The following is a 15,185-nucleotide window of genomic DNA, read 5'->3' on the forward strand; positions in this document are numbered from 1 at the left end:
TGATTGGCACCGTTTAGAGCAGGTCGTCCTCATTTCCCACCGGCTCGTCCTCCCAGGACATCTCACTCAGCTCATCGATGATGATGGTCTCCTCGTCAGGCATCGAGCTCACGGCTGTGCTGCTCTTCGCCTCTTCCTTAGGCGGCCGGTTTGCTTCTTCGGAGTCGGAGTGCTTGGCTTGGTGGTGGTGGATGGTGGCCTAGGGGGGTTTGGGCAGCCACTGGCCAAGTGGTTCGGGTCCCCGCACCGAAAACACTTGCGAGTTGCCGGAGACTTCCCGGCTGCTCCCCCCACCTGGGTCTTCTTCGCTTTCGTCTTCACCCCTGGTTTCTGGTCACGGCCTGACTTGCTGCTCTGCTGCTGGCGCTGCATGGCCACTCTCTTCATGTTGGTTTCCACCTCTCCCACCAGCTGTATCCACCCCACCAGGGTGGTTGGCCTCGCTTGCTGCAGGGCTCGATCCAGGACACTAGCATTCAGCCCCTGGGTGAAATGCTCCATCTTCATCAGCTCACTCCACCCCCTCACTTTAGCTGCGTTAGTGCAGAACATGGCCGCATACTCACGGATTGATTTAGAGCCTTGTTGTATGTCCCTCAGGGAGGCCAGCGCGCGGGTCTCCTGCGGGGGGGTCCTCATACTGGGCCAGCAAGGCTTGGAGGAAAGTGGCCAAGTCGTCCAGTTCCGGGCTCATGGCCTCGTACAGACTTACGTACCATCTTTTTGTGGCCCTCTTCAGCTTCGATCCTAGATAGTCCACCCGACTAAACTCATCAGGGAAGGTATCCCCCCAATAGTGCTATTGGCCTGGATCGTGAAGTACTCCACCTCTTCAGGGTCCCCATCAAAGGTGGCTTCCAACTCCCTTCCTCGACCGCCTTCTTGAGGGGCTGGGGGCGCCGCCGGTTGCACCCATGGCGGTATTGTCAAGGGTCTAGCCGCAGACGGTTGCGGGGCTCTTCTCGGGTCAGTCGTCCTCAGAGTCCGGTCGATTTGCTTGTTGAATTCTCCGGCCATCATGGTGGTCATCGCTTGCATCTCATCCCGCAACCCCTTGGCAACCTCTTCGACTTGTTTGAATCCATTCAAACAAGACAGATGGGAGTGGATGGCAGGAACAGACCAGTAGGTAACTTTCCATGTGGGGGCTGCTCTGTTTGCAGTCTAATGCATTGCACTGATTCTTTTCTTGACTCTACCAAGCAGAAGAAGTATTTCATTAAGTCATTCCTTAATTGTAATTCCAAATCTGTTATTTATTGTATAATCTGCTGTGACTTCATGTACATTGGCAATAATAATAATAATAATAATAATAATAATAATAATAATAATAATAATAATAATAATAATAATAATAATAATAATATGTGATCAGAGGACAAATACTTCTCATAAACAAAGAGGGTGAGGTCCCAAAGAGCTGTTGTGATCCAGATTTTCTCCGCAGGGGACTTGATGGAATTTTTTAGCTGCATTATTCATATAGTAGAGCATTGTCCCAAAATTCTGCGGCTCCCCATAATAAACAGCTACATTGGCTTTGCTCCAGAAATGAACTACATCAGAGGACAACAATATTCCGAGTCAGTTTCAAGGTGTTGGTATTGACCTTTAAAGCCCTCTATGATCAGGGGCCTGTCTATCTGTGGGACCGTCTTTCTCCACATGTTCCCCAGAAAGCACTGTGTTCAGGAACAAAAAAAATCTATTGTCCATCACTGGACCAAAGGAGGCTAGTTTGTGGCTGAAGCGAGCTAGGGCCTTCTCTGTGGCAGCACCAGAATTGTGGAATGCTCTCCCAGAGGCCATAAGGGCCCTGTGGGATCTCTCTACTTTCCGCAGGGCCTGTAAGACCGAACTGTATCTAACTGGGAGAGAGCTGCCACCCGACATCGTTATAGAGTACTACATGATCATCGCTTATATTGTATTGTAGTGATACAGCACCATGAAATGTTTTTTTTTAATTTAAAATTGTAATGATCTTTTATTGGTTTTAATCTGTAAAAATGAATGTTGTTAGCCGCCCTGAGTCTGCTTGCGGAGAGGGCAGGATAGAAATTTAAAGTAATAAATAAATAAATTAATAAAAAGTATATCTTAGGGTTGCCAAATCCAATTCAAGAAATATCTGGGGACTTTGGGGGTGGAGCCAGGAGACATTAGGGGTGGAGCCATGATCAAGGCTGTGACAAGCATAATTGAACTCCAAAGGGAGTGCTGGCCATCACATTTAAAGGGACGGCACACCTTTTCAATTCCTTCCTTCCATAGGAAATAATGGAGAGAGGCATCTATTTGGAGCTCATAGAATTGGACCCCCTGTCTTTTTGAAACTTGGGGGGTATTTTTTGGGGGAGGCACTAGATGCTATACTGAAAATTTGGTGTTTCTACTCCAAAAAACAGCCCCCCCCCCGAGCTCCAGATACCCGCGGATCAATTCTCCATGATTTTCTATGGGAATAAATCTCTATAGGGAATAATAGAGTTCCCAGCAGACATTTTCCTCCCCTCCCCCCGCTTTCTGATGACCCTGAAGCGGGGGGAAGGTCTCCAAACTGGGGGATCCCCTGCCCCCACTTGGGGATTGGCAACCCTAGTATATCTTCATAGGTGCTTTTAAGTGACATGCTTAGTGAGAAGGCTACACAAATGCCCCTACGGATGACGTAGGGAAGATTCTCATGAATGATTCTCCATTATCAGTGTCCAGTGCAAGAAGACCAATCCACGTCCCCTGGAAATGCAGGAGAAATCTGCTAATTCCCATGTATTGCTGTTCCGCTTTTGGGAACATCCGATAGAAAAAAAGGGAATTGAACTGGATTGTTAAATATGTGGGAAACAAACCCGTAACTGACCTAGAAAAGAAAGGAATAAATGGAAGCAGCATCTGAGATATTATGATGAAAGGCGGACTATGGGCTTTTCTGTATGAAGGTTTTTTTTTGTGGGGAGGGGGGAAGGAAGGAAGGGTGGGTGAAATAAAGTGAGTTCAGCCAGTTTTGAAACCTCCAAGGAAGGAGAGCCCAATTTCATAGAATCCTAGAGTTGGAAGGGACCTCCAGGGTCATCTAGTCCAACCCCCTGCATAATGCAGGAAACTCACAAACCCCTCCCCCTAAATTCACAGGATCTTCATTGCTGTCAGATGGCCATCTAGCCTCTGTTTAAAAGCCTCCAAGGGAGGAGAGCCCAATCTCATAGAATCCTAGAGTTGGAAGGGACTTCTAGGGACATCTAGTCCAACCCCCTGCACAATGCACAATTTGTCTTGGTCCTTTCCCCCATGACTCTCCTGCTCAATTTTTCACACATTGCTGCAAGGCTGCAACTTGCCCTACCTCTTTCCCAAGTTCCTTCTACCATTTCAGGATCCTGGTTTTCAGGGCAAGTTGCAGTCTTACGGCAGTGTGTGAAAAATTGGGCAGAAGAGCCATGGGAAAAAGGAGCATGGAATCGGTGAAAAGGCACTCTCCCCGCTCCTGATATAGCCGATCATCTTGGAGCTTACAGTAGGCCCTGTACTAAGAGTCCTGTAAGCTCCAGGAGGATTGGCTACATCAGGGGTGTGTGGCCTAATATGCAAAGGAGTTCCTGCTACAAAGAAAGAAAGAAAAAGCCCTGGGTATACACAGCCATGTCATGTCTGACTGTTGGTTGCTTGATCATCCTTAAAAATAGCCTTGATTGAATATGTCAGAACATAACAGGATTATAGTTGTAGAGCAAACATTACAGATACCAAAATGATTTTTCTTCTTTCCAGATTCAGACCGTTGTGACCGATGTCCAGAAGATCAGCATCCAAACAGTGACAAAGATAAATGCGTGTTGAAGGCTACAACCTTTCTGACTTATGAAGAATCTCTGGGAGTTATCCTAACTGTCATTTCTCTGTTCTTGTCCCTAATCACAAGTGGTATTTTAGGATTGTTCATTAAATTCCGAGATACTCCAGTAGTCAAAGCCAACAACCGGGACCTCACCTACATTCTCCTGGTTTCTCTCCTGCTTTCCTTCCTCTCCTCCTTTCTGTTTATTGGCCAGCCAACGAAGGTGACATGTCTCCTTCAACAAGCCACCTTCAGCACCATCTTCTCGGTCTCTGTCTCTTCTGTCTTGGCCAAAACCATCACTGTGGTGGTGGCCTTCATGGCAACAAAGCCAGGGAACAGGGTGAGGAAATGGCTGGGCAAGAGTTTGGCCAACTCCATCATCATCTCCTGTTCCAGTGTCCAAGTTGGTCTCTGCATTATCTGGTTGGCAACCTCTCCCCCCTTCCCAGAGTCCGACATGCACTCCCAGGCTGGGCAGATCACGCTGCAATGCAATGAAGGGTCTGTGGCCATGTTTTATGGTGCCCTGGGCTACATGGGCTTCCTGGCTGCCGTCTCTTTCACGGTGGCTTTCCTGGCCAGGAAGCTGCCTGGGGCCTTCAACGAGGCCAAGCTGATCACCTTCAGCATGCTGGTGTTTTGCAGCGTGTGGTTGTCGTTTGTGCCCATCTACATGAGCACAAAGGGGAAATACATGGTAGCCGTGCAGGTCTTCTCCATGTTGGCCTCCAGTGCTGGGCTGTTGGGTTGCATCTTTATTCCCAAATGCTACAGTATTATATTGAGGCCTGATCTAAATACCAAGGAGCAGCTGAAAACAAAACTGAAATGAGGAGCTTCCTGTTGCGGCTTTGACTCAGCAAGGCGGGGGATTCACAGCTCTTGCGAACTCCCCAAATTCAGCAGATTGAGGGGTGTCTGGACATTCACATACCCAAACGGACCCCTGGAGGGGGAGCCCTGACAACATGGGATACGACATTTCCATGGATTTTGTTGGCGGGCGAAGCCTGGTTCTTTTTCTATCCTGAAGCCTCACTGCGACAATTGCCATTTTGCATAGCACTAGCTGTGTCCACAGTAACAAAATGCTTTTTTCTAATTGTCTTTCTACTTCAACTAGCGATCTACACCTTGCAAGTAAGTTTACTTGGGAATGCAACCTATCAGCTAATGTCCTATTATAAAACCAAATTTGACTGTTCAAAAAAGGGGAACGAGGCTAAAAGACCCCCCCCATACACACAAGTAAGGCTTCTAAAATTAAAAGAACAAGCTTATAACAACTGTCTTTATTTCAAGTAAAAGGAATTGGACTGAGTATATAGTTGTGGACAGATCTGGTTGAAAATTAAATAAGCGATAATTGGACTACCAAAATACTAAAGTTTGATCGAAGGTGGAAGGTGACTTTATATGAGAAGAATTGGATTTCTGGATTTTTAGCATGGCACTTTGAACCTATTTTCTGATTTCTACTATTGTACTGAGTATAACTGCAGGAAAGATGATTCACCAAACAGATATGAATAATTCAAAAGATTTTATGGCTACAGTTTGGTGTACTGGTTAAGTGTGCGGACTCTTATCTGTGAGAACTGGGTTTGATTTCCCACTCCTCCACTTGCACCTGCTAGCATGGCCTTGGGTCAGCCATAGCTCTGGCAGAGGTTGTCCTTGAAAGGGCAGCTGCTGTGAGAGCCCTCTCAGCCCCACCCACCTCACAGAGTGTCTGTTGTGGGGGAGGAAGGTAAAGGCGATTGTGAGCCGCTCTGAGACTCTTCGGAGTGGAGGGCAGGATATAAATCCAATATCTTCTTCTTTCCTTAAGACAAGGAATTGGTCTTTTAGCAGAATTGGTTAAGGAGCAGATGGGAAAACTCCTGGAAAAATGTGAAAATATGGAAAATATGCAGGACCAGAGTTACCAAGGAGCACAAAATCTGCCTCAGAAGCAGAGAAAAGTGGAAAGACAATGCCTTGAGACAGTGTTGCCTGATCTTAAAATGTATGCAGACAAATGTATTATGCAAGAGAAACGGAACCTACAGTCCACTGAGACAAAGGAAGGGGGGAGTAACTCCAACCTGGTTCCAAAGCTTTTGTAAAAATATTTAGCAATGAAGGGGAAAAGATTGGTTGATAAAATCTACAGTCTCATGACAAGCCCGACAAGGGTTAGATCTACAATCTACAGTCTCGTGACGTTCAACAATGATTAGATCTTGGAAAACTTTTAAGAAGAAAAAATGATAAACTTTTACTATACAGTGGGTTGATATGTGCATAATACTATAGATCTGACGTAAAAACTTGAAATGGATATTTTGATTTTTGAATTAGGGGATTTACATTTTTATATGAATTATAAAAAGAGACTATAAGATTATTCTTTAATAGGCATAATATTTTGGGATTCAATTTTGAAACTGTTGTTTTTTTGAGGGATTCTTCAAATCTAAAGCAGGATTATTTAATATTTTATTTTTTAAATTGAATGGGTAGCTTGTTTTGGCTTGCTGTGATTGTTTGCAAATCTCAAAACCATAATGAAATTTAAAATTTTATTGTTAAAATGAGGGTTTTTAATGACTCTAACAACTTGCAAAATCTCTTAAAATTTAAATACATGCTAAAATAAGCCTAAAAAGTTAAGCTGTTTAATTAGAACTTGAATTGTAGTCAGAATTACTTATATACATTCATATACAGATATGCATACACATATAAGAAGACATATGAAAGGGAACATAAGGAAACTGTGTACGTACCTTGATTATTTTTGCCCTTTTTAGAATGCTAGATGAGGAGGGCCCCTATTGTTTATTCTTATGCATTGAGATGCCTGCTAATGAATTAATCCACTGAGGCCGTGTTCACACAGCGTGTTGAGTCCGTGTTAAACTGACCTGGTTTTGTTCCGAATATCTTTGTTCCAGATATTATTGATCAGACTGCCATACTGCAATTCAAATCACTTCACGGTGAAACTGTCTTCTGCCGTCCACACGACAGCACCATGCAGTTCTTTTTTTCTCCACTTTTATGTGCATCATGCGCATGCATGCATGCACACATGTGCATAGGTTGAAACATTATGTGGTTATGCAGTTATGCGCATATCACTAAGTAGTAAAAAAAAAATGGCGACCATAAACCAGATGTCTGAGGCTCCTTTTGCTCCGGGACAGCCTTCAGACATCCGGAAGTTGGTCGAGAACTATCCAGAAGGGGTAACTACAAGGTGAAACCGGAGAACTCAAAAAACACCGCAAAGGAGCAGGTAACAAAATACTCTGGTTCTGAGAAGGATTGGAGGGGGACTACTACGAGTTAATACTGGGAGGCAGATGTTGCTGTCTGATCAGCCACTTTTAATCCGGTATGAAACAACAGCGACAACTGAGTATACTATGCTTCTGAACAGCCCCTGAGAGTTTTTTCTTTCTTTTTTTTTCTTTTGTATTGCAGAAAAGTTATGAGTGCAGCTTGATGGAAGTGAGATGAATTTTCCCTATAGATCAAGGATTCTCTTCTGTTTAGTGTGAAGTTGTGGGAGTTCTTGCCCTGTTTTTTGTTGTTGGAGTTGAGTGCTGTAAAAACAGCATTCCAGGGTTTTTTTTTCTCCCTCTTTCTCTTTTTTTTCTTTCTTCTCTCCTGCCTTGCTTATTTTTTCTCTCTTAGAAAATCCACCCTTTTTGCTTGTTAAAAAGAGCTAGCTTTTCAAGTAGGTGCCTAAAGTTATCAACATTTGCTAATAAGGCATCATAACTGTACTCATTTAATTCAAAGGCCTTTCATGGTTAATGAGAAGCTGGTTTTATTTTTGTTAACCTTGAGACTCCTTTGTAACTTAGATAGAGAAATGTTGCCAGTATACTGCTGCTGTTGCTATATACAGAAACTTCTTGTCTAATAAGACCAGAATTTGAACTTTTCTCTCTTTTCTTTTTCTTCTTCCTTTGTTGTTTGGTGTAGATTAAAGATATATAGATGTGGTTTTGTATAATCACAGATATGACAAAAATCCAGAATTTCCCACTAAATAGTAGGATTCTATAGTATATCAAAAAGTTTGTAGACTTTAAAGGTAATATGTACTACTTTTGGGTACTTGCAGGTATAATGAATTATACTTTTTTCTTCTTGCTATAGTAATAAATGCAATCTATTATTTTATTTTCTGTACCTTATACCTGATCCTTCCCCCAATTCCCTAACCTTCCCTGTTAAAACTTAATAAAACTTTATACAAGAAAACAAAACTGAAATGATATTTGATGTAAATTAATCTGTCTCAATTTTATCATACTTTTGAGCACCATGCAGTTTTAGCACAACTATTGATTTTATTTATGTGTGAAATTTCTATCTCACCCTCCCCCGCAAGTACTCATTTGGAGTACTGTGTGCAGTTCTGGTCACCGCACCTCAAAAAGGATATTATAGCATTGGAGAAAGTCCAGAGAAGGGCAACTAGAATGATTAAAGGGCTGGAGCACTTTCCCTATGAAGAAAGGTTGAAACGCTTGGGACTCTTTAGCTTGGAGAAACGTCGACTGCGGGGTGACATGATAGAGGTTTTCAAGATAATGCATGTGTCAGAACTTGTAATTGGTGAACCTTATGATGTAATTGGTGAACCCCCACCGCCCTACCGATTGCGCCATTGAACTGATACCAGGGCAGGAACTACCAAAAGCCAGACTCTACTCGATGGGCTGGGCGGAGAAGGAGGAACTGAAAAAGTTTATTGACAAAAACTTAAAGCGGAGGTTCATCAGGCCGGCCACAGCCCCCCACGCTGCCCCCGTCCTATTCCGCAAGAAAAAGGATGGCAGTCTGAGGCTTTGCACAGATTTTTGCGGGATAAATGGGATTTCTATGTCCAACGCCTACCCGATCCCGCTGATAAAGGACCTGTTGAGCACCGTGGCCGAGGGCAAGGTGTTTACCAAACTCGACCTCCGCGACGCGTACTTCCGCGTGTGGATCAAGGAAGGTGATGAGTGGAAAACGGAATTCAACACGCCCATGGGACAGTTTGAGTACTTAGTAATGCCTTTTGGACTACAGGGAGCGCCGGGGTGTTTATGAACTTTATCAATGAAGTGTTGAGAGAATACCTGTACAAGGGGGTGGTGGTGTACCTGGATGACATCATTATTTACTCGAAAGATCTTGAATCGCATGTACCTAGTGAGAAAAGTGTTAACCACCCTATGTCAAAACAAATCGTATGCTAAACTGTCAAAATGTGAGTTCCACAAGACAGAACTAGATTACCTTGGGTTCCGGGTGTCTGGGGAGGGACTAGTGATGGACCCCGCAAAAATCCAGGCGGTCTTAGATTGGGAACCTCCCCGAACCCGACGGCAGCTCCAATCATTTCTCGGGTTCGCAAATTTTTACCGCGGGTTCATCAAGGGGTTCGCCAGAGTGGCGTTGCCCCTAACAGAGCTCCTCAAAACGAAAGGGAGGGGGGAGGAGGCGAAAAAACCCGGCGCGTGGCTAACCTGGTCACCTGAGTGCCAGTGCGCCTTTGATGAACTCAAACGACTGTTCACGTCGGAACCGATCCTGGCCCACCCCAACGAACTAAAACCCTTCGTAGTGCAATGTGACGCTTCCGACGTCGCGGTGGGGGCCATATTAATGCAGAAAGACGAAGAGGGGGGGGCTCCGACCTTGTGCTTACATTTCCCACAAATTCTCGAACGAACAGAGAAACTGGTCAGTGTGGGACAAGGAAGCGTTCGCGGTCACTTTTGCCTTAAAAACATGGCGGTCGTGGCTAGAAGGGGCCAAGGTCCCGTTCGAGATTTGGACTGATCACAAGAACCTAGAGGCCCTGACCGGCCGCCGCAAACTGACCGCCAAACAGATACGGTGGGCGGGGTTTTTCGCCAAATTCGACTTCATCCTAAGACACATCCCTGGAACCAAAAACTTTTTGGCCGATGCGCTGTCGCGAATGCCCCAACACGACAGCCAAAGGGAGGAAGTGATAGACTCACTCATTCCCCCCTCGGCAGTGGCGGGGGAGGGTCACCACCCGGTCTGGGAAGCAAACGGGAGCCCCTGAGTTAAAAGAAAAGGAACGCTTCGTGGCCGAGACGGAAGCGGAAGGGGGGGAACGGCCCGAAGGAACCGAGAAAGGGGAGGGGGGGCTCTGGTTCTACAAAGGGAAAATTTACGTGCCCAAAAGTCTGAGAAAGGAAGTGCTCGAGCAGTGTCACTCCAGTCGCTTAGCAGGGCACTTCGGCTATGTGAAAACTCTAAATCTACTAACCCGGCAGTTCTGGTGGCCCCACTTGAAAAGAGATGTGTCAGAGTTCGTAAATTCCTGCCCGACCTGTATCATGGCGAAACGGAGGGGGGGGGGAAACCTCCCGGCCACCTAGTGCCCCTCCTTACGGCAGCCAAACCCTGGTCGGTAGTGTCAATGGATTTCATAGTCGAACTGCCCCCCTCGCAGGGGAAAACAGTGATCTTGTTGGTAGTAGACACCTTCTCCAAACAGGCGCATTTCGTCCCCTGCAAAAAACTGCCCAATGCCAAAAAACTGGCGCAACTGTTCTTCAATCACGTGGTCCACCTACACTCATTCCCAGACAAGGTCATTAGTGACCGCGGGCCTCAGTTCGTTGCCAACTTCTGGCGGGAGTTTTGTAAAATCACCGGAATAGAGCAGGGGCTTAGCTCAGCCTATCACCCCCAAACGGACGGACAGACGGAGAGGGTGAACAGGCTTCTGGAACAATACCTCCGGTGCTTCATTAACTACCAACAAACAAACTGGGTGGAGCTGTTAGCCTTTGCGGAGTATGGATACAACAACAGCCTCCACAGCTCCACTAAAACCTCCCCTTTCCAGATAGTGAATGGGTACGAAGGGAAACCCTTTCCGCACCTCCCACTGCCAGCAGGATCCCCCGAGCCAACCTCGTGTCAGCAATGGTGGGAGGGGATACGAAAAGGATGGGGGGTGATACAGAAAAACCTGGAGGAAGCCAAAGAGGAGTACAAACGCCACTTTGACAAAAAGCACGCCCCTCAGTGGGAACTTAAGGAAGGGGAGCGAGTGTTTCTATCCACCAAGAACCTACCTCTCCCTCAGGCGTGCCGCAAACTAGCCTACAAATACTTAGGGCCCTTCCGAATAAAGAGGGTGATCAACAAAGTAACTGTAGAACTGGAACTGCCCAAAATGTTTAGTAAGATTCACCCGGTGTTTCATTGCAGCCTTCTTCGCAAAGACCCTGGGGCCACGCCCTGGCACCCGCACCCTCCAGAACCACCACCTACCCGCGTGAAGGGCCAGAGCCACCATGAAGTGCAGGAAATCCTAGACTCCAGGGTACTACCTGATACGGTGGAAACACTTTCCCCCTAGTTGCGATGAATGGGTCAAAGCCAGTGATGTGTCTGCCCCACAACTGCTTAAAAAATTCCACCTACTGTATCCACACAAGCCCCGGGCGAGGGCCTAGGGGGAGCAGTATGTCAGAACTTGTAATTGGTGAACCTTATGATGGTGGTGCCTGCTTAGCCTAACTGAATCCATATTGTAACTGTTGAGAAATAGCCAGCTTTGTATCTAGCGTCGTGCCCAAATGCTTTGCATTCCAATCGAACTGTGACCACTGGAGGGTGACGGGGAGTCCTTGGGAAACATCTGCCAGTATCCTTTGAAGCTCTGCCTCCCCCTCGCCGCTCCCGACGATAAGGAGCCTTGAAAACAGAACAGGGCCTCCTGAAGGGTGGGAACCAGTTTGTTATTGTAACTAGCCTAGCTTAAAGAATCTAACCGCTGCTGAACTTGTTATTAGAATCAACTCGTCTTCTACCTGAACACAGTTCTCAATAAACGCTTAGACTTTAACCAGAGTTATGAGTCTCGTTTGACGTTCTTCAAGTTCTGACAGCATGGGATGGAGAAAGTAGAGAAAGAAGTACTTTTCTCCCTTTCTCACAATACAAGAACTCGTGGGCATTCGATGAAACTGCTGAGCAGACAGGTTAAAACGGATAAAAGGAAGTACTTCTTCACCCAAAGGGTGATTAACATGTGGAATTCACTGCCACAGGAGGTGGTGGCGGCCACAAGTATAGCCACCTTCAAGAGGGGTTTAGATAAAAATATGGAGCACAGGTCCATCAGTGGCTATTAGCCACAGTGTGTGTGTATATATAAATTTTTTTGCCACTGTGTGACACAGAGTGTTGGACTGGATGGGCCGTTGGCCTGATCCAACATGGCTTCTCTTATGTTCTTAAGTGGGCACAGGGTGGTTTACAACAAAGTAAAAACAATTAAAATACTTCCAAGTAATCCTATTTTAAATCCCAATAAGAAGATAAAGGATATTATAAAGCACTCTGAAGAAGACTGCAGATTTATACCCTGCCCTTCTCTCTGAATCAGAGACTCAGAGCAGCTTACCATCTCCTATATCTTCTCCCCCTCACAACAGACACCCTGTGAGGTGGGTGGGGCTGAGAGGGCTCTCACAGCAGCTGCCCTTTCAAGGACAACCTCTGCCAGATCTATGTCTGACCCAAGGCCATTCCAGCAGCTGCAGGTGGAGGAGTGGGGAATCAAACCCATTTCTCCCAGATAAGAGTCCGCACACTTAACCACTACACCAAACTGGCTCTCTGATTCAGAGAGACTTTGATTCAGAGAGAAGGGTGGCATATAAATCTACTACTACTTCTTCTTCTTCTTTAGCATAAACTCAAAAGATGGCAAATAACCACTCCCAGAGGAACCTACGTGTATGCTCAGATGTATTGAAATGTTGGGGAGTGGACATAAAACACCACCAATAACATGACTACAATAGACTAGATTAAAAGGACAGGGATGGAACAGGGGAGGCCAATGTAAATAGATACCCTCCACCTTAGCCAAAGGCCTGGAGGAACAAGATATGTGGGTCTGTAATACATCCTGCAGGGCCCTGTTCTCACTTGGCAGAGAGTTACACCATTTACCCCATAAACCTCTGTCGCCTCTAACCCGTTTTTTTTTAACCAATAAGAAAATCCCCAGAAACTTTTGACTTTCCTTATACAAGAAGTTCTCCAACACAGATGAGTTCCCATAAACATGTTTTTCTTCAGCTGTGCAGAGAATAATGATAGCCAGTGGCAGGAGGCTGCAAAGGAAAGTCTTTCCCTTATAATTATGAAAAATCAGGGTGAGGTCTTCTCCTCTGTAAGGAATTGCTTCGGAGATCACCTTCACAAACAATAATGTAATCCTCATACTCAAGAGCCAATGTGACCACTTTATCTGCTGTACAAATACCTCCTGTGACAGCCAGAATCTGGGCTGAGATGTAGGGCAGGAGCGAAAGACACCACTCTTTTCTTTAATATCAGCTTTCTTTCAAATCTGAAGCCTGGACTCCAATCCTCAAGTCTCTGCTGCCTCGGTTCTGGAAGAAGCGCTTGGAATTTGCTAAATATCTGAGGATGTGCTTGAGCAGCAGATGCATGGGAGGATTGTGTCAGGGCACATACACAATGCTGGTGTTGGTGGTGTTGCTGCTTCTGCTACTCCTGCCCCAGAGTGTCGTCTGTGGGGCTGAAAGGGTAAAATGCCCACTGAATTTCATCGAGGATAAAAGGCGACCACTGAATCATTATAGGCCAGGAGACTACCTTATTGGAGGGATTCTACCTATATCTACTGCTGAACAACAATCCATCTCCTTCAAAGAGCCTCCCAGAGCTCTCAAGTCAGTAATTTGTGGTGAAAGATGTAACGGGATTCTACTCAAGTTGGGCTTCATAGGCTCCCCTTTCTCATGCCCCTGGATAAATCACAATGCAAAAGAACAGTGGCAGCACAATATATGAAATACAAAAATACAAAATATTGTGCACAAACAAACTCTTAACTGGTGTATATAAAGTTCTATTATAATGAAATGAACAGCCCACAACAGTGGGCATACATTCATACAGTATAAATAGAAAACAACAGTCTCAAAACAATACTCCAAGGAGGACCCCAGGAGCAGCGGAACGCAATCAAATCCGGGGTTTGCGTGAAGGTTAGAATTTGTCCTTCAGAAGTCAACAAACAACGGAGGGACTCCTGCGGAACATTATTTTTGAGTCTTTGTACTCATTTTGGAAAACTCTGTGACTGTGTGGGGTCCTCCTTGGAGTATTGTTTTGAGACTGTTGTTTTCTATTTATACTGTATGAATGTATGCCCACTGTTGTGGGCTGTTCATTTCATTATAATAGAACTTTATATACACCAGTTAAGAGTGTTTGTTTGTGCACAATATTTTGTATTTTTGTATTCCTGGATAAATCACAGTCTTTAGTTGGTCCTGATATTTTTTGTTTCTGAGACTGTAGGAGCATTGAAAAATCTAAGCAGACCCCTAATGGATCAGGTTAGTGATCCACCTAGTCCAACATCATGTCTCACAGAATAGCCCTTAGTTGTGGACCCTTAGTCCAACATCATGTCTTAGAATGGACCCTAGTCCGACATCATGTCTCACAGAATAGCTCTTAGTTGTGTTAGAGGGCCAGGGACAGAGCATGGAGGCTGACTCCTTCCACTGAAGTTGATAGATGGTAGTGTTATTCAGAGGCTTACTGCACCTGAGTGTGCGGGTTAAAATTAATCACCGTGACTAGTAGCCGCTGATCGACGTACCCACCATGAATGTGTCCGATCCCGCTTTATAGCGGAGGGAGGACAGTGGCTCAGTGGTAGAGCATCTGCTTGGGAAGCAGAAGGTCCCAGGTTCAATCCCCGGCATCTCCAAAAAAGGGTCCAGGAAAAGAGGTGTGAAAAAGCCTCAGCTTGAGACCCTGGAGAGCCGCTGCCAGTCTGAGAAGACAATACTGACTTTGATGGACCGAGGGTCTGATTCAGTATAAGGCAGCTTCAGATGTTCATATGTTCATAGCTGTCTATTCCTCTGCCTGTCATTCCATCATCTTCCGTTCAGTTCTACCTTTTGACCCGTGGCGCAGAGTGGTAAAGCAGCAGTGCTGCAGCACTGCGATCTGAACTCTCTGCTCACGACCTGAGAATCGCAAGTAGGGATCTGTGTTTGTTAGCGTTAGGACAAAATAGGGCTGAAAAAACACTGGATGGTGATAAAAAGCAGACTGCTGTCGTAGGGGTGCCATAAATCTAGGCAACATTCTGGCTTTGTTAGTTTAAACAGAGGGCATGGTTACTCAAGAGATTATAACATCCATATAGTTTGCCTTAGGACGGGTTGGTGTATGCAATAAGACAAACAGCCAATATCCCCCATTTGAGTATGTTAATACAAAAAAAAACAAAAACTCAATT

General features: G+C 45.4%; 2 protein-coding genes across 2 annotated transcripts in view; both read left to right on the forward strand.

Annotated features, from left to right (window-relative positions):
• The first annotated feature begins 550 nt into the window (after positions 1 to 550).
• LOC132571697 (vomeronasal type-2 receptor 26-like) lies at positions 551 to 4,676 on the forward strand. Its single transcript, XM_060238489.1, has 2 exons — positions 551 to 587; positions 3,775 to 4,676. The coding sequence occupies exons 1-2, from the start codon at positions 551 to 553 to the stop codon at positions 4,674 to 4,676; spliced, it is 939 nt and encodes a 312-aa protein (XP_060094472.1).
• Positions 4,677 to 4,812: 136 nt separating this feature from the next.
• The window catches only part of LOC132571698 (vomeronasal type-2 receptor 26-like), a 33,030-nt gene continuing 22,657 nt past the window's right edge, over positions 4,813 to 15,185 (forward strand). Inside the window, exons 1-3 of the mRNA XM_060238490.1 lie at positions 4,813 to 4,839; positions 7,316 to 7,342; positions 8,762 to 8,899. Coding sequence (XP_060094473.1) covers positions 4,813 to 4,839; positions 7,316 to 7,342; positions 8,762 to 8,899 — 192 coding nt within the window. The remainder of the gene's footprint in view (positions 4,840 to 7,315; positions 7,343 to 8,761; positions 8,900 to 15,185) is intronic.

Source organism: Heteronotia binoei, chromosome 5 (genome assembly GCF_032191835.1).
Source record: "Heteronotia binoei isolate CCM8104 ecotype False Entrance Well chromosome 5, APGP_CSIRO_Hbin_v1, whole genome shotgun sequence".
NCBI lineage: Eukaryota > Metazoa > Chordata > Lepidosauria > Squamata > Gekkonidae > Heteronotia > Heteronotia binoei.